The sequence below is a fragment of the Scyliorhinus torazame genome, chromosome 12 (genome assembly GCF_047496885.1).
Source record: "Scyliorhinus torazame isolate Kashiwa2021f chromosome 12, sScyTor2.1, whole genome shotgun sequence".
In the NCBI taxonomy this organism is placed as follows: Eukaryota; Metazoa; Chordata; class Chondrichthyes; order Carcharhiniformes; family Scyliorhinidae; genus Scyliorhinus; species Scyliorhinus torazame.
In genome coordinates, this window is record NC_092718.1 from 198,768 (window position 1) to 224,250 (window position 25,483).

A 25,483-nucleotide genomic window follows, 5' to 3' on the forward strand; every position below is an offset into this window, starting at 1 on the left:
TGAGAATTGCGCCCCGCCGCCAGCTTTCCGATTCACCCCCGCCGATTCTCGGCCGGCCGCAGGATTCCCGCCGCACCGGTCGGGGGCCGTTGAAATCGCCCCCCCCCCCCCCCCGGTGATACTCCGGGCCCCGAGGGGCCGAGTGGTCACCGAGTTCGGCCGAGTCCCCCCGCCGTGGGTTACTCGGGTCCCACACAGCGGGACCTGGAAGGTGTGTCTGCGGGTGCCGTCCTGGAGGGGGGGGGCGGGAGGATCCGACTCCGGAGGGGGCCCCCCCCACAGTGGCCTGCCCCGCGATCGGGGCCTACTGATCGGCGAGTGGGCTGGTTCCGTGGGGGCCTATGTTCTTCCACACCGGGCCCCTGTTGGGCTCCGCCATATTGCTCGGTGGCCGGTGTGGAAAAGGGAACCCCCGCGCATGCGCGGAATCATGCCGGCCATTCCGCCACATGTATGAACTCGCGCTGGCCGTTCCGCGCCGGCTGGAGCTGCGGGGACCACCCCAGCCAGCGCCGACCTAGCCCCCTAGGAAGGGGAGCATTCCCCATTATCGGGGACCGTTGACGCCGGAGTGGTTGGTGCAGCCTTTCACGCCTGCGTGGGGACATAGCTCCATTATTGGAGAATCCCGCCCAAGGTCATTGACAAAATAAACTGAAGTAAGATGAGGAGTTTGTTTCTGTACAGCAGATTGTTGTGATGCGCTGCTTGTAGTGTAGGACGAAGCAGATTCGGTAGTAACCTACAAAAGAGAATTGGATAAATATTCAGAAGCAAAGATTTGCAAGGCTGATGGCAAAGATCAGGGAAGTGGAACTAATTATAATTGAAATGAAAAGAAACAGGCAAGAACCATCAAAATCCATCCAATACATGTTACAATTATATTAAGAAAAATAGTCATCAGGAGCAATGTGAGCCCCTTGAAAATTGGAAACAGTGATGTGGTCAATGAAAAGAAGAAAATAGAGAATATTCTGCTTATTAACCTAGTAGCACTAGTTACAGTAGAGGAAGAGTCAGTGTACCGATATCCAAGAAATCTACCATTGAATTAGGGACTCACCAAAATTATATAAGCAAACGAGCAGTAATAGGAAAACTAATACCCGCTATAGCTTGACAAATCTCTGACATCAATTGGTTGCCATCCCAAAGTTTTGAAGGATGTATTTGAGAAGAGTACAGATGCCCCTATTATAATCTTCCATAGCTTTCTCAATTCAGGATAATTTCCTGAAGATTGAAAATTTGCACATATCACTCTGGTTAAAGACAAGGAAATACGAATAAGAACATAAGAACTAGGAGCAGGAGTAGGCCATCTGGCCCCTCGAGCCTGCTCCACCATTCAATGAGATCATGGCTGATCTTTTGTGGACTCAGCTCCACTTTCCGGCCCGAACACCATAACCCTTAATCCCTTTATTCTTCAAAAAACTATCTATCTTTATCTTAAAAACATTTAATGAAGGAGCCTCTACTGCTTCACTGGGCAAGGAATTCCATAGATTCACAACCCTTTGGGTGAAGAAGTTCCTCCTAAACTCAGTTCTAAATCTACTTCCCCTTATTTTGAGGCTATGCCCCCTAGTTCTGCTTTCACCCGCCAGTGGAAACAACCTGCCCGCATCTATCCTATCTATTCCCTTCATAATCTTATATGTTTCTATAAGATCCCCCCTCATCCTTCTAAATTCCAACGAGTACAGTCCCAGTCTACTCAACCTCTCCTCGTAATCCAACCCCTTCAGCTCTGGGATTAACTTAGTGAATCTCCTCTGCACACTCTCCAGTGCCAGTACGTCCTTTCTCAAGTAAGGAGACCAAAACTGAACACAATACTCCAGGTGTGGCCTCACCAACACCTTATATAATTGCAGCATAACCTCCCTAGTCTTAAACTCCATCCCTCTAGCAATGAAGGACAAAATCCCATTTGCCTTCTTAATCACCTGTTGCACATGTAAACCAACTTTTTGCGACTCATGCACTAGCACACCCAGGTCTCTCCGCACAGCAGCATGTTTTAATATTTTATCATTTAAATAAAAATCCCTTTTGCTGTTATTCCTACCAAAATGGATAACCTCACATTTGTCAACATTGTATTCCATCTGCCAGACCCTAGCCCATTCACTTAGCCTATCCAAATCCCTCTGCAGACTTCCAGTATCCTCTGCACTTTTTGCTTGACCATCTTAGTGTCGTCTGCAAACTTGGACACATTGCCCTTGATCCCCAACTCCAAATCATCTATGTAAATTGTGAACAGTTGTGGGCCCAACACTGATCCCTGAGGGACACCACTAGCTACTGATTGCCAACCGGAGAAACACCCATTAATCCCCACTCTTTGCTTTCCATTAATTAACCAATCCTCTTTCCATGCTACTTGTCTACCTTTAGCCCCATTAGCTTGCCCATCACTACCTCCTTGGTGATAACAATCCTCTCAAGGTCCTCACCTGTCATAGCCTCATTTCCATCAGTCACTGGCATGTTATTTGTGTCTTCCACTGTGAAGACTGACCCAGCCATTTCCTCATCTCCCATTATTAAATCTCCCTTCTCATCCTCTAAAGGACCAATATTTACCTTAGCCACTCTTTTTTATTTTATGTATTTGTAGAAACTTTTACTATCTGTTTTTATATTCTGAGCAAGTTTACTCTCATTATCTATCTTACTCTTCTTTATAGCTTTTTTAGTAGCTTTCTGTTGCCCCCTAAAGATTTCCCAGTCCTCTAATCTCCCACTGATCTTTGCTACTTTGTATGTTTTTTCCTTCAATTTGATACTCTCCCTTATTTCCTTAGATATCCACGGTTGATTTTCCCTCTTTTTACCGTCCTTCCTTTTTGTTGGTATAAACCTTTGCTGAGCACTGTGAGAAATCACTTGGAAGGTTATCCACTGTTCCTCAACTGTTTCACTATAAAGTCTTTGCTCCCAGTCTGCCTTAGCTAGTTCTTCTCTCATCCCATTGTAATCTCCTTTGTTTAAGCACAAAACACTAGTGCTTGATTTTACCTTCTCACCCTCCAACTGTATTTTAAATTCCACCATATTGTGATCGCTCCTTCCGAGAGGATCCTTAACTATGAGATCCTGAATCAATCCTGTCTCATTACACAGGACCAGATCTAGGACCGCTTGTTCCCTCGTAGGTTCCATTACATACTGTTCTAGGAAACTATCGCGGATACATTCTATAAACTCCTCCTGAAGGCTGCCTTGACCGACCTGGTTAAACCAATCAACATGACCAACCAATCCCCCATGATAACTTGGGCAGCACGGTAGCATTGTGGATAGCACAATTGCTTCACACTCCAGGGTCCCAGGTTCGATTCCGGCTTGGGTCACTGTCTGTGCGGAGTCTGCACATCCTCCCCGTGTGTGCGTGGGTTTCCTCCCACAGTCCAAAGATGTGCAGGTTAGGTGGATTGGCCATGATAAATTGCCCTTAGTGTCCAAAATTGCCCTTAGTGTTGGGTGGGGTTACTGGGTTATGGGGATAGGGTGGCGGTGTGGACCTTGGGTAGGGTGCTCTTGCCAAGAGTCGGTGCAGACTCGATGGGCCGAAAGGCCTCCTTCTGCACTGTAAATTCTATGAAATTCTATGAAATAACTGCTGTACCATTTCTACATGCATCTGTTATTTCTTTGTTTATTGCCTGCCTCACCATAATGTTACTATTTGGTGGCCTATAGACTACTCCTATCAGTGACTTTTTCGCCTTACTACTCCTGATTTCCAGCCAAATGGATTCAACCTTATCCTCCATAGCACCGATGTCATCCCTTACTGTTGCCCGGATGTCATCCTTAAATAACAGAGCTACACCACCTCCCTTACCATCCACTCTGTCCTTCCGAAAAGTTTGATACCTCGGATATTTAACTCCCAGTCGTGACCATCCTTTAACCATGTTTCAGTAATGGCCACTAAATCATAGTCATTCACGATGATTTGCGCCATCAACTCATTTACCTTATTCCGAATACTACGAGCATTCAGGTAAAGTACAGTTATGTTGGCTTTTTTACCTCTGTTCTGAATCTTAACACCTCGATCAGTAACCTCTCCTAAGTTATATTTCCTCTTAACCTTTCTCCTAATTTTCCTTGTCGTTGAACCCATATCTTCATGTAATATACTGCCGCGTCGCTTACCATTAATGTTTTCACTTCCCGTTTTATTTCTTTTAGTATTCCTGGTCCTATTCACTGAGCTCCCCTCAGTCACTGTACCTTGTACTGTCGCCCTTTTGGATTTTTGACTATGGCTTCTCTGCCTTACACTTTCCCCCTTACTGCCTTTTATTTCTGTCCCTGTTTTACTACCTTCCAACTTCCTGCATCGGTTCCCATCCCCCTGCCACATTAGTTTAAACTCTCCCCAACAGCTCGAGCAAACACACCCCTAGGACATTGGTTCCAGTCCTGCCCAGGTGCAGACCGTCCAGTTTGTACTGGTCCCACCTCCCCCAGAACCGGTTCCAATGTCCCAGGAATTTGAATCCCTCCCTCTTGCACCATCTCTCGAGCCACGTATTCATCCTCTCTATCCTGACATTCCTACTCTAACTAGCTCGTGGCACTGGTAGCAATCCTGAGATTACTACCTTTGAGGTCCTACTTTTTAGTTTATCTCCTAGCTCCCCAGATTCAGCTTGTCGGACCTCGTCCCGTTTTTTACCTATATCGTTGGTGCCTATGTTCACCCTCCCCCCCACCACCAGAATGTCCTGCAGCCGCTCCGAGACATCCTTGACCCTTGCACCAGGGAGGCAACATACCATCCTGGAGTCTCGATTGCCTAAACAGAAAGAAGCAGCAGGAAGCCATTCAGCCCCTCCAGCCTGCTCCACCATTTAATATGATCATGTCTAATCTGATAGTGACTTCAAGCCTGGGCTCCACCTACTCCAAAAACTGATTCCAATCCATTTTCATCTTTCCTTAAATAAAGTGACAATAGAACATAGAATGATACAGCGCAGTACAGGCCCTTCGGCCCACGATGTTGCACCGAAACAAAAGCCATCTAATTTACACTATGCCATTATCATCCATATGCTTATCCAATAAACTTTTAAATGCCCTCAATGTTGGCGAGTTCACTACTATTGCAGGTAGGGCATTCCACGGCCTCACCACTCTTTGCGTAAAGAACCTACCTCTGACCTCTGTCCTTTATCTATTACCCCTTAGTTTAAGGCTATGTCCCCTCGTGCCAGCCATATCCATCCGCGGGAGAAGGCTCTCACTGTCCACCCTATCTAACCCTCTGATCATTTTGTATGCCTCTATTAAGTCTCCTCTTAACCTTCTTCTCTCTAACGAAAACAACTTCAAGTCCATCAGCCTTTCCTCATAAGATTTTCCCTCCATGCCAGGCAACATCCTGGTAAATCTCCTCTGCACCCATTCCAAAGCTTCCACGTCCTTCCTATAATGAGGTGACCAGAACTGTACGCAATACTCCAAATGCGGCCGTACCAGAGTTTTGTACAGCTGCAACATGACCTCCCGACTCCGGAACTCAATCCCTCTACCAATAAAGGCCAACACTCCATAGGCCTTCTTCACAACCCTATCAACCTGGGTGGCAACTTTCAGGGATCTATGTACATGGACACTGAGATCCGTCTGCTCATCCACACTTCCAAGAATTTTACCATTAGCCAAATATTCCGCATTCCTGTTATTCCTTCCAAAGTGAATCACCTCACACTTCTCTACATTAAACTCCATTTGCCACCTCTCAGCCCAGCTCTGCAGCTTATCTATATCCCTCTGTAACCTGCAACATCCTTCCGCACTGTTGGCAACACCACCGACTTTAGTGTCGTCTGCAAATTTACTCACCCACCCTTCTGCGCCCTCCTCTAGGTCATTTATAAAAATGACAAACATCAACGGCCCCAGAACAGATCCTTGTGGTACGCCACTTGTAACTGAACTCCATTCTGAACATTTCCCATCAACCATCACCCTCTGTTTTCTTTCAGCTAGCCAATTTCTGATCCACATCTCTAAATCACCCTCAATCCCCAGCCTCCGTATTTTCTGCAATAGCCTACCGTGGGGGACCTTATCAAACACTTAACTGAAATCCATATACACATCAACTGCTCTGCCCTTGTCTACCTGTTCACTCACCTTCTCAAAGAACTCTAAGGTTTGTGAGGCATGACCTACCCTTCACAAAGCCATGCTGACTATCCCTGATCATATTATTCCTATCTAGATGATTATAAATCTTGTCTCTTATAATCCCCTCCAAGACTTTACCCACAACAGACGTGAGGCTCACCGGTCTATAGTTGCCGAGGTTGTCTCTACTCCCCTTCTTGAACAAAGGGACCACATTTGCTATCCTCCAGTCCTCTGGCACTATTCCTGTAGCCAATGATGACATAAAAATCAAAGCCAAAGGCTCAGTAATCTCTTCCCTGGCTTCCCAGAGAATCCTAGGATAAATTCCATCAGGCCCCGGGGACTTGTCTATTTTCAGCCTGTCCAGAATTGTCAACACCTCTTCCCTACGTACCTCAATGCCATCTATTCTAATAGGCTGGGTCTCAGCATTCTCCTCCTCAACATTCTCATTTTCCTGAGTGAATACTGACGAAAAATATTCATTTAGTATCTCGCCTATCTCTTCAGACTCCACACACAATTTCCCATCCCTGTCCTTGACTGGCCCTACTCTTACCCTAGTCATTCTTATATTCCTGACATACCTATAGAAAGCTTTTGGGTTTTCCTTGATCCTACCTGTCACATACTTCTCATGTCCCCTCCTTGCTCGTCTTAGCTCTCTCTTTAGATCCTTCCTCGCTACCTTGTAACTATCCATCGCCCCAACTGAAACTTCACACCTCATCTTCACATAGGCCTCCTTCTTCCTCTTAACAAGAGATTCCACTTCTTTGGTAAACCACGGTTCCCTCGCACGACGCCTTCCTCCCTGCCTGACCGGTACGTACTTATCAAGAACACGCAGTAGCTGTTCCTTGAACAAGCTCCACATATCCAGTGTGCCCAACACTTGCAGCCTACTTCTCCAACCTACCCCTCCCAAGTCATGTCTAATGGCATCATAATTGCCCTTCCCCCAGCTATAACTCTTGCCCTGCGGGGTATACTTATCCCTTTCCATCACTAACGTAAACGTCACCGAATTGTGGTCACTGTCCCCAAAGTGCTCACCTACCTCCAAATCTAACACCTGGCCTGGTTCATTACCCAAAACCAAACCAATGTGGCCTCGCCTCTTGTTGGCCTGTCAACATATTGTGTCAGGAAACCCTCCTGCACACATTGTACAAAAAACGACCCGTCTAATGTACTCAAACTATATCTTTTCCAGTCAATATCTGGAAAGTTAAAGTCTCCCATAATAACTACCCTGTTACTTTCGCTCTTATCCAGAATCATCTTCGCCATCCTTTCCTCTACATCCCTAGAACTATTAGGAGGCCTATAGAAAACTCCCAACAGGGTGACCTCTCCTTTCCTGTTTCTAACCTCAGCCCATACTACCTCGGAAGAAGAGTCCCCATCTAGCATCCTCTCTGCCACCGTAATACTGTTCTTGACTAGCAGCGCCACACCTCCCCCTCTTTTGCCTCCTTCTCTGAGCTTACTAAAACACCTAAACCCCGGAACCTGCAACAACCATTCCTGTCCCTGCTCTATCCATGTCTCCGAAATGGCCACAACATCGAAGTCCCAGGTACCAACCCATGCTGCCAGTTCCCCTACCTTATTTCGTTTACTCCTGGCATTGAAGTAGACACACTTCAAACCACCTACCTGAACACTGGCACCCTCCTGCGAAGTCAAATCTGTGCTCCTGACCTCTATACTCTCAATCTCCCGTACCCTAAAACTACAATCCAGGTTCCCATGCCCCTGCTGCATTAGTTTAAACCCCCCCAAAGAGCACTAACAAATCTCCCCCCCAGGATATTTGTACCCCTCAGGTTCAGACCATCCTGTCTGTAGAGGTCCCACCTTCCCCAGAAAGAGCCCCAGTTATCCAGAAATCTGAATCCCTCCCGCCTGCACCATCCCTGTAGCCACGTGTTTAATTGCTCTCTCTCCCTATTCCTCATCTCATTATCACGTGGCACGGGCAACAACCCAGAGATAACAACTCTGTTTGTTCTAGTTCTGAGCTTCATCCTAGCTCCCTGAAAGCCTGCCTGACATCCTTGTCCCCTTTCCTACCTATGTCGTTAGTGCCAATGTGGACCACGACTTGGGGCTGCTCCCCCTCCCCCTTAAGGACCCGGAAAACACGATCCGAGACATCAAGTACCCTTGCACCTGGGAGGCAACATACCAAACGTGAGTCTCTCACGCTCCCACAAAATCTCCTATCTGTGCCCCTGACTATCGAGTCCCCAATTACTAATGCTCTGCTCCTCTCCCCCCTTCCCTTCTGAGCAACAGGGACAGACTCCGTGCCAGAGGCCCGTATGCCATGGCTTACCCCTGGTAGGTCCCCTCCCCCACAAGTATCCAAATACTGCACTCCAAATGTGATCTCACTAGTGTCCTGTACAACTGAAGCATAACCTCTCTAACTTTTGCATTCAATTCCCTTCGTAATATATGAAAACATTCTCTTAGCTTTCCTAATTATTTAATGGCTGGGATTGTCCCGATATCTGCAAGGGCCAATATCAGACGGGAAAAGCGACGTTGGGCCATTGACAGCAGCTTTCTCTGCCATATTGTGCAGCAGGTCCCACGACATACAACTGGTAGGGCGGCCTTTGATATGCCTGCCCTGCATCAACTTAGACACTCAATGATTCAGGACACACCAGGACCCAGGTGTACTCCTCGACACAGCCGGCACTACCCTGGCAGCGCCCAGGCACTATCCAGGTCATACTGAAGGGGTGTCAGGGGTGCCAGCTTTATGCCAAGGTACCACCCAAACATGGCCCTTTTCCCCTGAGTGCTGCACACACCGGAGGTCCCCTAGGAATATTGCTCGCCAGGGGCATGCCTTGGGAGATGCGTTGTGCTTTGCGCTGTTCCGCCATGGATGGATTGTGTGATGTGGGGGGGATGATTCCGATGTATGGGCCTGATGATAATGATGTTCCTGATGTTGAACGCTGGCCAATGTCTCTGGATATTATATGAAATGCCTTCTGGAAGTCCTTGATAAGAATACGAGTGATAGGAATAGACCACTCGGCCGGTCGAGCCTGCTCCGTCATTCAATGTGATTATGGCTGAACTTGTGCTTCAACTCCATTTTTCCGCTCACTCCCCAAATCCCTTAATTTCCCCAGAAATCAAAAATTTGTCTATCCCAAAATTAAATATATTCAATGATCCAGAAGCCTCTGAGGTAAATTCCAAAGATTCACAACTCTTTCAGTTACAAAATTTCTCATCTCAGTCCTGAATGATCGCCCCCATATCCTGAGACTGTGCCCCGTGTTTTAGATTTCCTGAGCAATGGACATAATCCACAAACATGACTGTCCGGGTAGGCCCATCGTGTCAACCTGTTCCTGCCCCATTGAACTCATTACTTCTTACCCTGACTCCATCCTCTAGCCAGTCTCCAATTCCTTCCCACCGACATCCGTGATTCCTCCGATGCCCTACTTCACATCCACAACTTGCAGTTCCCTGGTCCTAATTGCTTTTCCATGGATGCCCAATCCCTCTATACCCCCATTCCCCACCGGGATGCCCAATCCCTCTATACCCCCATGCCCCACCAGGATGCCCAATCCCTCTATACCCCCATTCCCCACCAGGATGTCCAGTCCCTCTATAACCCCATTCCCCACCGGGATGTCCAATCCCTCTATACCCCCATTCCCCACCGGGATGTCCAATCCCTCTATACCCCATGCCCCACCAGGATGTCCAATCCCTCTATACCCCCATTCCCCACCAGGATGTCCAATCCCTCTATACCCCCATTCCCCACCGGGATGTCCAATCCCTCTATACCCCATGCCCCACCAGGATGTCCAATCCCTCTATACCCCCATTCCCCACCGGGATGTCCAATCCCTCTATACCCCATGCCCCACCAGGATGTCCAATCCCTCTATACCCCCATTCCCCACCGGGATGTCCAATCCCTCTATACCCCATTCCCCACCAGGATGCCCAATCCCTCTATACCCCCATTCCCCACCGGGATGTCCAATCCCTCTATACCCCATTCCCCACCAGGATGTCCAATCCCTCTATACCCCATTCCCCACCAGGATGTCCAATCCCTCTATACCCCCATTCCCCACCAGGATGCCCAATCCCTCTATACCCCATGCCCCACCAGGATGCCCAATCCCTCTATACCCCCATTCCCCACCAGGATGTCCAATCCCTCTATACCTTCGTTGCTCACCAGGATGTCCAATCCCTCTATAACCCCATTCCCCACCAGGATGTCCAATCCCGCTATACCTCCATTCCCCACCAGAATGTCCAATCCCTCTATACCCCATTCCCCTCCGGGATGTCCAATCCCTCTATACCTCCATTCCCCACCAGGATGTCCAATCCCTCTATACCTCCATTCCCCACCAGGATGTCCAATCCCTCTATACCTCCATTCCCCACCAGGATGTCCAATCCCTCTATAACCCCATTCCCCACCAGGGTGTCCAATCCCTCTATACCTCCATTCCCCACCGGGATGTCCAATCCCTCTATACCTCCATTCCCCACCAGGATGTCCAATCCCTCTATAACCCCATTCCCCACCAGGATGTCCAATCCCTCTATACCCCCATTCCCCTCCGGGATGTCCAATCCCGCTATACCTCCATTCCCCAACAGGATGTCCAATCCCTCTATACCCCCATTCCCCGTCAGGGTGTTCAATCCCACTATACCCCCATTCCCCACCAGGATGTCCAATACCTCTCCCTCCATTCCCCACCAGGATATCCAAACCCTCTATTTCCATTCCCCGTCAGGGTGTCCAAAAACTCAATACCCCCATTCCCCACCAGGATGTCCAATCCCTTCCCCTCCAGCCCCAACCAGGGTGTCTAATCCCGCTATACCCCCATTCCCCACCAGGATGTCCAATCCCTCTATACCTCCATTCCTCACCAAGGTGACCAATCCCTCTATACCTCCATTACCCACCAAAATGTCCAATCCCTCTGTACCTCCATTCCCCACCAAAATGTCCAATCCCTCTATACCCCCATTCCCCACCAGGATGTCCAATCCCTCTCCCTCCATTGCCCACCAGGATGTCCGATCCCTCTATACCTCCATTCCCTCCAGGGTGTCCAAACCCCCTCCCTCCATTCCCCACCAGGATGTCCAATCCCTCTATACCTCCAATCCTCACCATAGAACATAGAACATTACAGCGCAGTACAGGCCCTTCGGCCCTCGATGTTGCGCCGACCTGTGAAACCACTCTAAAGCCCATCTACACTATTCCCTTATCGTCCATATGTCTATCCAATGACCATTTGAATGCCCTTAGTGTTGGCGAGTCCACTACTGTTGCAGGCAGGGCATTCCACGCCCTGCCTACTCTCTGAGTAAAGAACCTACCTCTGACATCTGTCTTATATCTATCTCCTCTCAATTTAAAGCTATGTCCCCTCGTGCTAGACATCACCATCCGAGGAAAAAGGCTCTCACTGTCCACCCTATCCAATCCTCTGATCATCTTGTATGCCTCAATTAAGTCACCTCTTAACCTTCTTCTCTCTAACGAAAGCAGCCTCAAGTCCCTCAGCCTTTCCTCATAAGATCTTCCCTCCATACCAGGCAACATTCTGGTAAACCTCCTCTGCACCCTTTCCAATGCTTCCACATCCTTCCTATAATGCGGCGACCAGAATTGCACGCAATGCTTCAAATGCGGCCGCACCAGAGTTTTGTACAGCTGCAACATGACCTCATGGCTCCGAAACTCAATCCCGCTACCAATAAAAGCTAACACACCATACGCCTTCTTAACAACCCTCTCTACCTGGGTTGCAACTTTCAGGGATCTATGTACATGGACACCGAGATCTCTCTACTCATCCACACTGCCAAGAATCTTACCATTAGCCCAATACTCTGTCTTCCTGTTATTCCTTCCAAAATGAATCACCTCACACTTTTCTGCATTAAACTCCATTTGCCACCTCTCAGCCCAGCGCTGCAGCTTATCTATGTCCCTCTGTAACTTGTAACATCCTTCTGCACTGTCCACAACTCCACCGACTTTAGTGTCATATGCAAATTTACTCACCCATCCTTCTACGCCTTCCTCCAGGTCATTTATAAAAATGACAAACAGCAGTGGCCCCAAAACAGATCCTTGTGGTGCACCACTAGTAACTGGACTCCAGTCTGAGCACTTCCCATCAACCACCACCCTTTGTCTTCTTCCAGCTAGCCAATTTCTGATCCAAACTGCTAATTCTCCCTGAATCCCATGCTTCCGTATTTTCTGCAGTAGCCTACCGTGGGGAACCTTATCAAACGCTTTACTGAAATCCATATACACCACATCAACTGCTTTACCCTCGTCCACCTTTTCGGTCACCTTCTCAAAGAACTCAATAAGGTTTGTGAGGCACGACCTAGCCTTCACAAAACCGTGTTGACTATGTCTAATCAAATTATTCCTTTCCAGGTGATTATACACCATATCTTTATAAACCTTTCCAAGATTTTGCCCACAACAGAAGTAAGGCTCACTGGTCTATAGTTACCGGGGTTGTCTCTACTCCCCTTCTTGAACAAGGGGACAACATTTGCTATCCTCCAGTCTTCTGGCACTATTCCTGTAGACAAAGATGCCTTAAAGATCAAAGCCAAAGGCTCAGCAATCTCCTCCCTAGCTTCCCAGAGAATTCTAGGATAAATCCCATCCGGCCCAGGGGACTTATCTATTTTCACACTTTCCGGAATTGTTAACACCTCCTCCTTATGAACCTCAAGCCCTTCTAGTCTAGTATCCTGAATCTCAGTATTCTCCTTGACAACATTGTCTTTTTCCTGTGTGAATACTGACAAAATATATTCATTTAGCACCTCTCCTATCTCCTCGGACTCCAAGCACAACTTCCCACTACTGTCCTTGACTGGCCCTACTCTTACCCGAGTCATTCTTTTATTCCTGACATATCGATAGAAAGCTTTTGGGGTTATCCTTGATCCTACCTGCCAAAGACTTCTCATGTCCCCTCCTGGCTCTTCTCAGCTCTCTCTTTAGGTCCTTCCTAGCTAACTTGTAACTATCGAGCGCCCTAACAAAACCTTCATGTCTCATCTTTACATAAGCCTCCTTCTTCCTCTTGACAAGTGTTTCAACTGCCTTAGTAAACCACGGTTCCCTTGCTGGACCACTTCCTCCCTGCCTGACAGGTACATACTTATCAAGGACACGCAGTAGTCCTTGGGGGCAGCACGGTAGCCTTGTGGATAGCACAATTGCTTCACAGCTCCAGGGTCCCAGGTTCGATTCTGGCTTGGGTCACTGTCTGTGCGGAGTCTGCACATCCTCCCAGTGTGTGCGTGGGTTTCCTCCGGGTGCTCCGGTTTCCTCCCACAGTCCAAAGATGTGCGGGTTAGGTGGATTGGCCATGATAAATTGCCCTTAGTGTCCAAAATTGCCCTTAGTGTTGGGTGGGGTTACTGGGTTATGGGGATAGGATGGCGGTGTTGACCTTGGGTAGGGTGCCCTTTCCAAGAGCCAGTGCAGACTCGATGGGCCGAATGGCCTCCTTCTGCACTGTAAATTCTATAACTGTTCCTTGAACAAGTTCCACATTTCCATTGTGCCCATCCCCTGCAGTTTTCCTCTCCATCCGATGCATCCTAAGTCTTGCCTCATCGCATCATAATTGCCTTTCCCCCAGATATAACTCTTGCCCTGCGGTATATACCTATCCCTTTCCATCACTAAAGTAAACGTAATCGAATTGTGGTCACTATCACCAAAGTGCTCACCTACCTCCAAATCTAACACCTGTCCTGTTCATTACCCAGTACCAAATCCAATATGGCCTCGCCTCTCGTTGGCCTATCTACATACTGTGTCAGGAAACCCTCCTGCACACATTGGACAAAAATGGACCCATCTAAAGTCCTCGAACTATAGCGTTTCCAGTCAATATATGGAAAGTTAAAGTCCCCCATAACAACTACCCTGTTGCTTTCGCTCCTCTCCAGAATCATCTTTGCAACCCTTTCCTCTACTTAAGAGGGGAGTGACAAAAATTTTTATTTTTTTTTTAAATCAAATTAATTAAGTAAATTAATTAACTAGTTAAGGGAATTTGGTGCTCATCTTAAGGAGGTGCAGAGAAGCAGACCTGTGAGGGAGTCTCGGGAGCAATTACATCACAGCCAGCAGGTAAGTGATTGGCTTGTAACTGGTAAGTGATTTCTCTCTCTTTGACTTTCTCTTAGCTGTGTAGTGTAGTTCAAATTTAACTTCAGGTTTAAGTCATGGCAGGAGAGCTCAGACCCATGTCATGCTCCTCTTGTGAGATGTGGCAAGTCAGGGACCCTTCTGGTGTCCCTGACTCCTTCATCTGCAAGAAGTGTGTCCAACTGCAGCTCCTGTTAGACTGCTTGACGGCTCTGGAGCTGCGGATGGACTCACTTTGGAGCACCCGCGATGCTGAGGAAGTTGTGGATAGCACATTCAGTGAGTTGGTCACACCGCAGATTAAAATTACTGAGGCAGATAGGGAAAGGGTGACCAACAGACAGAGGAAGAGTAGGAAGGCAGTGCAGGGATCCCCTGCGGTCATCTCCCTCCAAAACAGATTTACCGTTTTGGAAACTGTTGGGGGAGATGGCTCACCAGGGGAAGGTGGCAGCAGCCAGGTTCATGGCACCGTGGCTGGTTCTGCTGCACAGAAGGGCGGGAAAAAGAGTGGCAGAGCTATAGTGATAGGGGATTCAATTGTAAGGGGAATAGACAGGCGTTTCTGTGGACGCAAACGAGAATCCAGGTTGGTATGTTGCCTCCCTGGTGCAAGGGTCAAGGATGTCTCGGAGCAGCTGCAGGGCATTCTGGAGGGGGAGGGTGAACAGCCAGCTGTCGTGGTGCATATAGGCACCAACGATATAGGTAAAAAACGGGATGAGGTCCTACAAGCTGAATTTAGGGAGTTAGGAGTTAAACTAAAAAGTAGGACCTCAAAGGTAGTAATCTCAGGATTGCTACCAGTGCCACGTGATAGTCAGAGTAGGAATGACAGGATAGCTAGGATGAATACGTGGCTTGAGAGATGGTGCAAGAGGGAGGGTTTCAAATTCTTGGGACATTGGGACCGGTTCTGGGGGAGGTGGGACCTGTACAAATCGGACGGTCTGCATCTGGGTGGGACCGGAACCAATGTTCTCGGGGGTGTGTTTGCTAGTGCAGTTGGGGAGGGTTTAAACTAATGTGCCAGGGGGATGGGAACCGATGTAGGAAGTCAGTGGGGACAGAAACAAAAGGCAGGAAGGGAGAGTGTGTAAAGCATGACCAGAGAAAGCAGGGCAGAGAGCAAGGAAGGTCTACATTAAACTGCATTTATTTCAATGCAAAGGGGCCTGATGGGCAAAGCGGATGAACTCAGGGCATGGACGGGCACATGGGACTGGGATATTATAGCTATGACTGAAACATGGCTAAGGGAGGGGCAGGACTGGCAGCTCAATGTTCCGGGGTACAGATGCTATAGAAAGGATAGAACAGGAGGTAAGAGAGGAGGGGGAGTGGCATTTTTGATTAGGGAGAACATCACGGCAGTACTTAGAGGGGATATATCCGAGGGTTCGCCCACTGAGTCTATATGGGTGGAACTGAAAAATAAGAAGGGAGAGATCACCTTGGTAGGACTGTACTACAGGTCCCCAAATAGTCAGCGGGAAATTGAGGAGCAAATATGTAAGGAGATTACAGATAACTGCAAGAATAATAGGGTGGTAGTAGTAGGGGACTTTAACTTTCCCAACATTGACTGGGACAGCCATAGCATTAGGGGCTTGGATGGAGGGAAATTTGTTGAGTGTATTCAGGAGGAATTTCTCATTCAGTATGTGGATGGACCGACTAGAGAGGGGGCAAAACTTGACCTCGTCTTGGGAAATAAGGAAGGGCAAGTGACAGAAGTGCTAGTGAGGGATCACTTTGGGACAAGTGACCATAACTCCATTAGTTTTAAGATAGCTATGGAGAATGATAGGTCTGGCCCAAGAGTTAAAATTCTTAATTGGGGCAAGGCCAATTTTGATGGTATCAGACAGGAACTTGCAGAGGTAGATTGGGGGAGACTGTTGGCAGGCAAAGGGACGGCTGGTAAATGGGAGGCTTTTAAAAATGTGTTAACCAGGGTGCAGGGTAAGCACATTCCCTTTAGAGTGAAGGGCAAGGCTGGTAGAAGTAGGGAACCCTGGATGACTCGAGATATTGAGACTCTGGTCAAAAAGAAGAAGGAGGCATATGACGTACATAAGCAACTGGGATCAAGTGGATCCCTTGAAGAGTATAGAGATTGTCGAAATAGAGTTAAGAGGGAAATCAGGAGGGCAAAAAGGGGACATGAAATTGCTTTGGCAAATAATGCAAGGGAGAATCCAAAGAGATTCTACAGATACATAAAGGGGAAAAGAGTAACTAGGGACAGAGTAGGGCCTCTTAAGGATCAACAAGGACATCTATGTGCAGAGCCACAAGAGTTGGGTGAGATCCTGAATGAATATTTCTCATCGGTATTCACGGTGGAGAAAGGCATGGATGTTAGGAAACTAAGGGAAATAAATAGTGATGTCTTGAGAAGTGTGCATATTACAGAGGAAGTGGTGCTGGAAGTCTTAAAGCGCATCAAGGTAGAAAAATCCCTGGGACCTGATGAAATGTATCCCAGGATGTTGTGGGAGGCTAGGGAGGAAATTGTGGGTCCCCTAACAGAGATATTTGAATCATCGGCAGCCACAGGTGAGGTGCCTGAAGATTGGAGAGTGGCGAATGTTGTGCCCTTGTTTAAGAAGGACAGCAGGGAAAAGCCTGGGAACTACAGACCGGTGAGCCTAACGTCTGTAGTAGGTAAGTTGCTAGAAGGTATTCTGAGAGACAGGATCTACAAGCATTTAGAGAGGCAAGGACTGATTCGGGGCAGTCAGCATGGCTTTGTGCGTGGAAAATCATGTCTCACAAATTTGATTGAGTTTTTTGAGGGGGTGACCAAGAAGGTAGATGAGGGCAGTGCAGTAGACGTTGTCTACATGGGCTTTAGCAAAGCCTTTGACAAGGTACCGCATGGTAGGTTGTTGCAGAAGGTTAAAGCTCACGGGATCCAGGGTGAGGTTGCCAATTGGATTCAAAATTGGCTGGACGACAGAAGGCAGAGGGTGGTTGTAGAGGGTTGTTTTTCAAACTGGAGGCCTGTGACCAGTGGTGTGCCTCAGGGATCGGTGCTGGGTCCATTGTTATTTGTGATTTATATTAATGATTTGGATGAAAATTTAGGAGGCATGGTTAGTAAGTTTGCAGATGACACCAAGATTGGTGGCACAGTGGATAGTGAAGAAGGTTATCTAGGATTGCAACGGGATCTTGATCAATTAGGCCAGTGGGCCGACGAATGGCAGATGGAGTTTAATTTAGATAAATGTGAGGTGATGCATTTTGGCAGATCGAATCAGGCCAGGACCTACTCAGTTAATGGTATGGCGTTGGGGAGAGTTATAGAACAAAGAGATCTAGGAGTACAGGTTCATAGCTCCTTGAAGGTGGAGTCGCAGGTGGACAGGGTGGTGAAGAAGGCATTCGGCATGCTTGGTTTCATTGGTCAGAACATTGAATACAGGAGTTGGGACGTCTTGTTGAAGTTGTACAAGACATTGGTACGGCCACACTTGGAATACTGTGTGCAGTTCTGGTCACCCTATTATAGAAAGGATATTATTAAACTGGAAAGAGTGCAGAAAAGATTTACTAGGATGTTGCCAGGACTTGATGGTTTGAGTTATAAGGAGAGGCTGGATAGACTGGGACTTTTTTCCCTGGAGCGTAGGAGGCTTAGGGATGATCTTATAGAGGTCTATAAAATAATGAGGGGCATAGATAAGGTAGATAGTCAACATCTTTTCCCAAAGGTAGGGGAGTCTAAAACTAGAGGGCATAGGTTTAAGGTGAGAGGGGAGAGATTCAGAAGGGCCCAGAGGGGCAATTTCTTCACTCAGAGTGTCTGGAATGGGCTGCCAGAGGTAGTAGTAGAGGCGGGTACAATTGTGTCTTTTAAAAAGCATTTAGATAGTTACATGGGTAAGATGGGTATAGAGGGTTATGGGCCAAGTGCGGGCAACTGGGACTAGCTTAATGGCAAAAACTGGGCGGCATGGACTGGTTGGGCCAAAGGGCCTGTTTCCATGCTGTAAACTTCTATGATTCTAACTTTTCGGAGGCCTATAGAAAACCCCTAACAGGGTGACCTCTCCTTTCCTGTTACTAACCTCAACCCATACTACTTCAGTCGACGAGTCCTCATCAAACGTCCTTTCTGCCACCGTAAAACTGTCCTTGACTAACAATGCCACCCCTCCCCCTCTTTTACCAACTTCCCTGAGCTTACTGAAATATCTAAACCTCGGCACTTGCAACAACCATCCTGTCCCTTCTCTATCCATGTCTCCGAAATGGCCACAATATCGAAGTCCCAGGTACCAATCCATGCCGCAAGTTCACCCACCTTATTCCGGATGCTCCTGGCATTGAAGAAGACACACTTTAAACCACTTTCCTGCCTGCCGGTACACTCCTGCAACTTTGAAACCTTACTCATGACCTCACTACTCTCAACCTCCTGTATACTGGAGCTACAATTCCAATCCCTCTATACCTCCATTCCCCACCAAAATGTCCAATCCCTCTATACCCCCATTCCCCACCAGTATGTCCAACCCCTCTCCCTCCATTCCCCACCAGGGTGTCCAATCCCTCTCCCTCCATTCCCCACGCAGGGGTTCCAATCCCTCTCCCTCCATTCCCCACCAGGGGTTCCAATCCCTCTCCCTCCATTCCCCACCAGGATGTCCAATACCTCTATACCCCCATTCTCCACCGGGATGTCCAATACCTCTCCCTCCATTCCCCACCGGGTTTCCAATCCCTCTCTGCCTCCATTCCGCACCAGGATGTCCAATCCCTCTGTACCTCCATTTTCTCACCAGGATGTCCAATCCCTCTATACCTCCATTCCCCACCAGGATGTGCAATCCCCCTCTCCCTCCGTTCCCCACCAGGACTTCCAATCCCTCTATACCTCCATTCCCCACCAGGATGTCCAATCCCTCTATACCTCCATTCCCCACCGGGATGTCCAATCCCTGTATACCTCCATTCCCCTCCAGGATGTCCAATCCCTCTCCCTCCATTGTCCACCAGGATGTCCAATCCCTCTCCCTCCATTCCCACCAGGATGTCCAATCCCTCTCCCTCCATACCCCACCAGGATGTCCAATCCCTCTATACCTCCATTCCCCACCAGGATGTCCAATCCTTCTCCCTCCATTCCGACCAGGATGTCCAATCCGTCTATACCTCCATCCCGCACCAGGATGTCCAATCCCTCTCCCTCCATTCCCCACCAGAATGTCCAATCCATCTCCCTCCATTCCCCACCAGGATTTCCAATCCCTCTCTACCTCCATTTCCTACCAGGATGTCCAATCCCTCTATACCTCCAGTCCCCACCAGAGTGTCCAATCCCTCTCCCTCCATTCCCCATTAGGATGTCCAATCCGTCTATACCTCCATTCCGCACCAGGGTGTCCAATCCCTCTGTCCCTCCATTCCCCACCAGGGTGTCCAATCCCTCTATACCTCCATTCCCCACCAGGGTGTCCAATCCCTCTATACCCCCATTCCCCACCAGGATGTCCAATCCCTTTCCCTCCATTCCAACCAGGATGTCCAATTCCTCTATACCTCCATCCCGCACCAGGATGTCCAATCCCTCTCCCTCCATTCCGACCAGGATGTCCAATCCCTCTATACCTCCATTCCTCACCAGGATGTCCAATCCCTCTCTCCCTCCAGTCCCCACCAGGATGTCCAATTCCTCTATACCTCCATTCCTCACCAGGGTGTCCAATCCCTCTATACCTGCATTCCTCACCTGGGTGTCCAATCCCTCTATACCTGCATTCCTCACCAGGGTGTCCATGTACATAGATCCCTGAAAGTTGCCACCCAGGTTGATAGGGTTGTGAAGAAGGCCTATGGAGTGTTGACCTTTATTGGTAGAGGGATTGAGTTCCGGAGTCAGGAGGTCATGTTGCAGCTGTACAAAACTCTGGTATGGCCGCATTTGGAGTATTGCGTACAGTTCTGGTCACCGCATTATAGGAAGGACGTGGAAGCTTTGGAGCGGGTGCAGAGGAGATTTACCAGGATGTTGCCTGGTCTGGAGGGAAAATCTTATGAGGAAATGCTGATGGACTTGAGGTTGTTTTCGTTGGAGAGAAGAAGGTTAAGAGGAGACTTAATAGAGGCATACAAAATGATCAGGGGGTTAGATAGGGTGGACAGTGAGAGCCTTCTCCGCGGATGGAAATGGCTGGCACGAGGGGACATAGCTTTAAACTGGGGGTAATAGATATAGGACAGAGGTCAGAGGTAGGTTCTTTACGCAAAGAGTGGTGAGGCCGTGGAATGCCCTACCTGCAACAGTAGTGAACTCGCCAACATTGAGGGCATTTAAAAGTTTATTGGATAAACATATGGATGATAATGGCATAGTGTAGGTTAGATGGCTTTTGTTTTGGTGCAGCATCGTGGGCCGAAGGGCCTGTACTGCGCTGTATCGTTCTATGTTCTATGTCCAATCCCTCTCCCTCCATTCCCACCAGGATGTCCAATCCCTCTACACGTTCACCACCAGATGGTCTGAGGGCTCTCTGCTTCTTGCTTGAACAGAGGCCTGAACAATCCCCGTCCACCAACACTCTCCTTCACCTAGCTGAACTTGTCCTTTCACTCAACAATTTCCCCTTTAACTTGTCGCACTTCGTCCAAGGCTTGGCTATAGAGACACTCATGGGTCCCAGTTTTCCTGTCTCTTTATGGGCATGCCCCCTCCCACAACTCTTTTATCGGTACAACAATGAATGTTCCGGGGCCACCACTTCTCTTCCTTGTCTTCTCCATCTCCATTTCTGGGGATAAACTGTCAACTAGGATCCATTGCAAGCCAACCCTCCTATGACCCTCTTATGGACTGATCTCTTCACACATCTTCTCTACTGAGTAGGACTACACTCTATATGCTTAACCCGATGTCTGTGTCTATGTATTTACATTGTGTATTTATCATGTGTCCTATGTGTTTTCAGGTATGGATCGATCTGTCTGCACTTTACACCAAATACTTTTCACTGAACCTCGGTACACGCGACAATTAACCCAAATCCTGACTCCCACACCTACCTTGACTACAGCTCTTCACTCCCCACATCCTGTAAGGATTCCATTCCATTCTCCAGTTCCTTCGGCGACATCACCTCTGTTCCATGATGCCACTTTCCAAAACGGTGCTGCTGATGTCTTCCTTCATCGTGGTCTCCCTCCCACTTGGTCGACAGGACTCTCAACCGTGTCTGACCCACTCCCAGCACCTCTGCTCTAACCCCCTCCCTCACAGAACCAGGATAGGGTCCTCCTTATCCTCACTTTTCACCCAACCAGCCTCCGCATTCTAAAATCATCCCCGCCAGTTCCGCCAACTCCACAATGATGCCGCCACCAAACACATCTTCCCCTCACTCCCACCGTCAGCATTTCTCAGAGACTGTTCCCTTCAGCATCCCTCCATCATCCCCCAAACCGCACCATCTTCCATGCAATTGCAGAAGGTACAAATCTGCCCCTTTACCTCGTCCTTGTTCACCACCCAAGGACTTAAACACTCTTTCCAAGTGAGGCAGCGCTTCACGTGCACCTCCTTCAATCTGGTCTATTGCATTTGCTGCTCCCAGTGATTTACTCAACATTGGAGACTAAACACAGGTGGGGTGACCGCTTTGCAGAATACCCCGGTCCTTCCTCAGGCAGGACCCAGACCTTCCTGTTGCTGCCCTTTCACCTCACCGTCCTGCTCTCATGTCCGCCCTAAGCCTGCTGCAATCATAGAATCCCTACAGTGCAGAAGAAGGTAATTCAGCTAATCAAGTCTGCACTGACCCCCCGGAAGAGCTCCCTACATGGGCCCAATCCCCTGCCTTATTCCTGTAACCTCACCTAACCGTTGGACACTTGGGGCCAATCCACCTAACCGCACATCTTTGGACTGTGGGACAAAACTGGAGCACCCGGAGGAAACCCACGCACACACGGGGAGAAAGTGCAAACTCCGCACAGACCGTCACCCGAGGTCAGAATTGAACTTGTACTAACCAGTGTGTCACCAGTGAAGCCCAGCGAAAACTGGAGGAACAGCACCTCATGTTCCGTTTAGGCACATTACAGTCGTCTGAACTTAACATTGAGTTTTACAAGTTCAGACTGTGAATTCTCTCCTCCAACTCTGCCCCAGTTTTATTTTTATCAATTTATTTCATTTCTTCCATTCATTCGTTCCCCCCCCCCCCCCCCCCCCCCCCCCCCCCCCCCGTACAGGGTCAATTCTTTCCTTACAAGTTGTTCTTTGACACACTGCTTACCTCTGTTCTGCCATTAACACATTCGGACCTCTTAATGTGCCACTATCAGGACCCTTTTTTGCCATTATCACCACCATTTACTTTCCCTCTGTCTACAACATCTTTGTCAATCTCTACCTATCGCTGGCCCCCTATCCAGCCCCACCGCCCCACATTCCCCCACAGTATAAATCTGACCCCATTTCCAGTTCTTTCCAGCTTTTACAAAGAATCATCTGGACTCAGAATGTCAGCTCCCTTCTCTCTCCACAGATGCTGTCAGACCTGCTGAGATTGTCCAGTATTTTCAGGCATTTTATGCATATATGAGGAGCAAGAGGGTAGCAAGAGAAAGAGTAGGGTTCACTCAAGAGCAATGGAGGGAAGTTATTAGTGGAACCACAGGAAGAGGGTGAAATCCTTAATGAGTACTTGGTATCGGTATTCACCAGGGTGAAGGACATGACGGATGTTGAGGTCAGGGAGAGGTGTGAACGATCTTGAGAATGTCAATATATCAAAGGAGGGAGTGTTAGTATCCTAAATTGCATTAAGATAGACAAGCCCCTAGGGCTGGATGGGATCTATCCCAGGTTACTGCAGGAGGCAAGGGAAGAAATAGCTGAGGCCTTAACAGATATCTTCGCATCCTCTTTGACCACAGGCGAGGTTCCAGAGGACTGGAGAATAACCAATGTTATTCCCTTGTTTAAGAAAGGAAGCAGGGACAATCCAGCAAATTATAGGCCAGTGAGCCTGACATCAGTGGTGGGGAAGCTTTTGGAAAAGATACTGAGGGACAGGATATATGCACATTTGGGAAATAATGGACTAGTTAATGACAGGCAGCATTGGTTTTGTATGGGGAAGGTCATGTCTCACCAACTTGATTGAGATTTTAGAAGAGGTGATAAAGAAAACTGATGAGGGAAAAGGGGCTGCGGCTGTAGTTTATATGGACTTTAGTAAGGCGTTTTACAAAGTGAAAAAAAATGAAATGAAAATCGCTTATTGTCACAAATAGTCTTCAAATGAAGTTACTGTGAAAAGCCCCTAGTCGCCACATTCCGGCGCCTGTTCGGGAGGTTGGTACGGGAAAAGTACCACATGGCAGGCTGGTACAAGCCTAAAATCACATGGTATTCGGGGTAGGCTGGCTAGATGGTCCAGAACGTAGTTATAGAAGACAGAGTAGCGGTGGAAGGGTGTTTTTTGAGAATGGAGATTTGTAGCTAGTGGTGTCCCGCGCCCTATTTAATTATTATCTATTTTAATGGCTCAGTCCTCATCAACTCAAATCAATTAGAAATTGTCACAACCAAGGTTTTAAATTTTTCATGGAATGTGGACATCATTGGCAAAGACAATTTGTTGCTGCTCCCGATTCCCCAGAATACTTTAATAGAATCCCCACAGTACAGAAAGAAGCCACTCGGCCCATCGAGTCTGCACCGACCCCCTTAAAGACTACCCTACCCAAGCCACACCTCCACCCTAACCCCATAACCCAGTAACCCCACCCAACACTAAGGCCAATCCACCTAACCTGCACATCTTCGGATTATGGGAGGAAACGGGAGCACGCGGAGGAAACCCACACAGACACGGGGAGAACGTGCAGACTCCACTCAGTCACCCAAGGCGGGAATCAAACCCGGGTCCCTGGCGTTTGAATATAATTAATTTGCTGTTTAAAGTGCAGAGAAATCCATTCACCAACTCAGGTCAAACCTCTGTCCTTCCTTTAGTCCTGAACTCACCTTTTTTTCATAGTTCTCTGTGATCTCTGCATTTAACTTTTCAAAGTTTATCTTGTCATTAAGACCCAGGTCCTTTTCTCTTAATCCCATTACACTGCTGACCAGCAACTAGCCAACACTTTCTTTCGGTAATCTTCCGGCTCTACAACTGCTGTCATCAATTCCAGCTTCAAAAATCTCTCCAATCAAGTAAGCACCGCTGTCTGAGCGACACAGTGGCTAGCACTGCTGCCCCACTGCGCTGAGGACCCGGGTTTGATCCCGGCCTCGGGTCACTGTCGTGTGGAGTTTGCACATTCTCCCCTGTTTCTGCCTGAGTCTCACCCCCACAACCCAAAGATGTGCAGGGTAGGTGGATTGGCCACGCTAAATTGACCCTTAATTGGCCAAAATTTAAAAGAGATAACCACCCAGATAACATCCCTAACCAATGTCACAAATTATATAATGTGTGACAGCACTCGATAATTATTGTCAAAAGCACTCTGCCACTTTGACACATTTGTCCAGCCTATTGGAACAATATTGAATTCATTCCCTTTTGACCCATCACCACACTTTCCCTTCTCAGTCATTACCTCAGATTGAACTGAACTCTTCCAGCTCAGCAGACTCTCCCTGAGCTAAGCTTCTGACCACATAGTAACTTTTTGTTTTAAATTGACCCCTACTTCCACCTCAGAATACTGACATCTCCATTTCTTCCTCAGCTCATACGCTACTGGAATCCATAAACATGCTTTTGTAGTCTCTGGACTTGACTATTCTAATGTTCCCCTTGCTAGCCTGCCTCCACACACCTCCTGTACATTTCAGATCATCCTAAACTCTGCTGGTTGCACCTATTACTTCGGAGCTTGCTGACCAACATTGGTCCTGTCCCTTAGCACGTCAAATTCAGAATTCCCATCCTCCAATTTAAATCCCTCCTTGGCTTCATGAAACCAGATCTCTGTAGCTGCTCCAGCCCATCAACTCTCTGAGATAACTGCGGTTCTCCAATGCTACCCACCTCTTCAAGGCTGCCAGCCTTGCCAGCAATTGTCCAGACTCTAAGC

At 48.1% G+C, this 25,483-nt stretch overlaps 1 protein-coding gene across 3 annotated transcripts in view; it reads right to left on the minus strand.

The window, feature by feature from the left end:
* Positions 1-25,483, minus strand: part of mtfmt (mitochondrial methionyl-tRNA formyltransferase) — a 158,358-nt gene that overhangs the window by 41,090 nt on the left and 91,785 nt on the right. For 2 of the 3 annotated variants that reach the window (XM_072470254.1, XM_072470258.1), the window contains exon 9: positions 148-742. The exons of the other annotated variant lie outside the window; for it this stretch is intronic. In XM_072470254.1, the coding sequence (XP_072326355.1) occupies positions 548-742 (195 nt within the window). In that variant the 3' untranslated portion in view covers positions 148-547. Of the gene's footprint in view, positions 1-147; positions 743-25,483 lie in introns of those variants that run through there. 3 annotated transcript variants of the gene reach the window in all.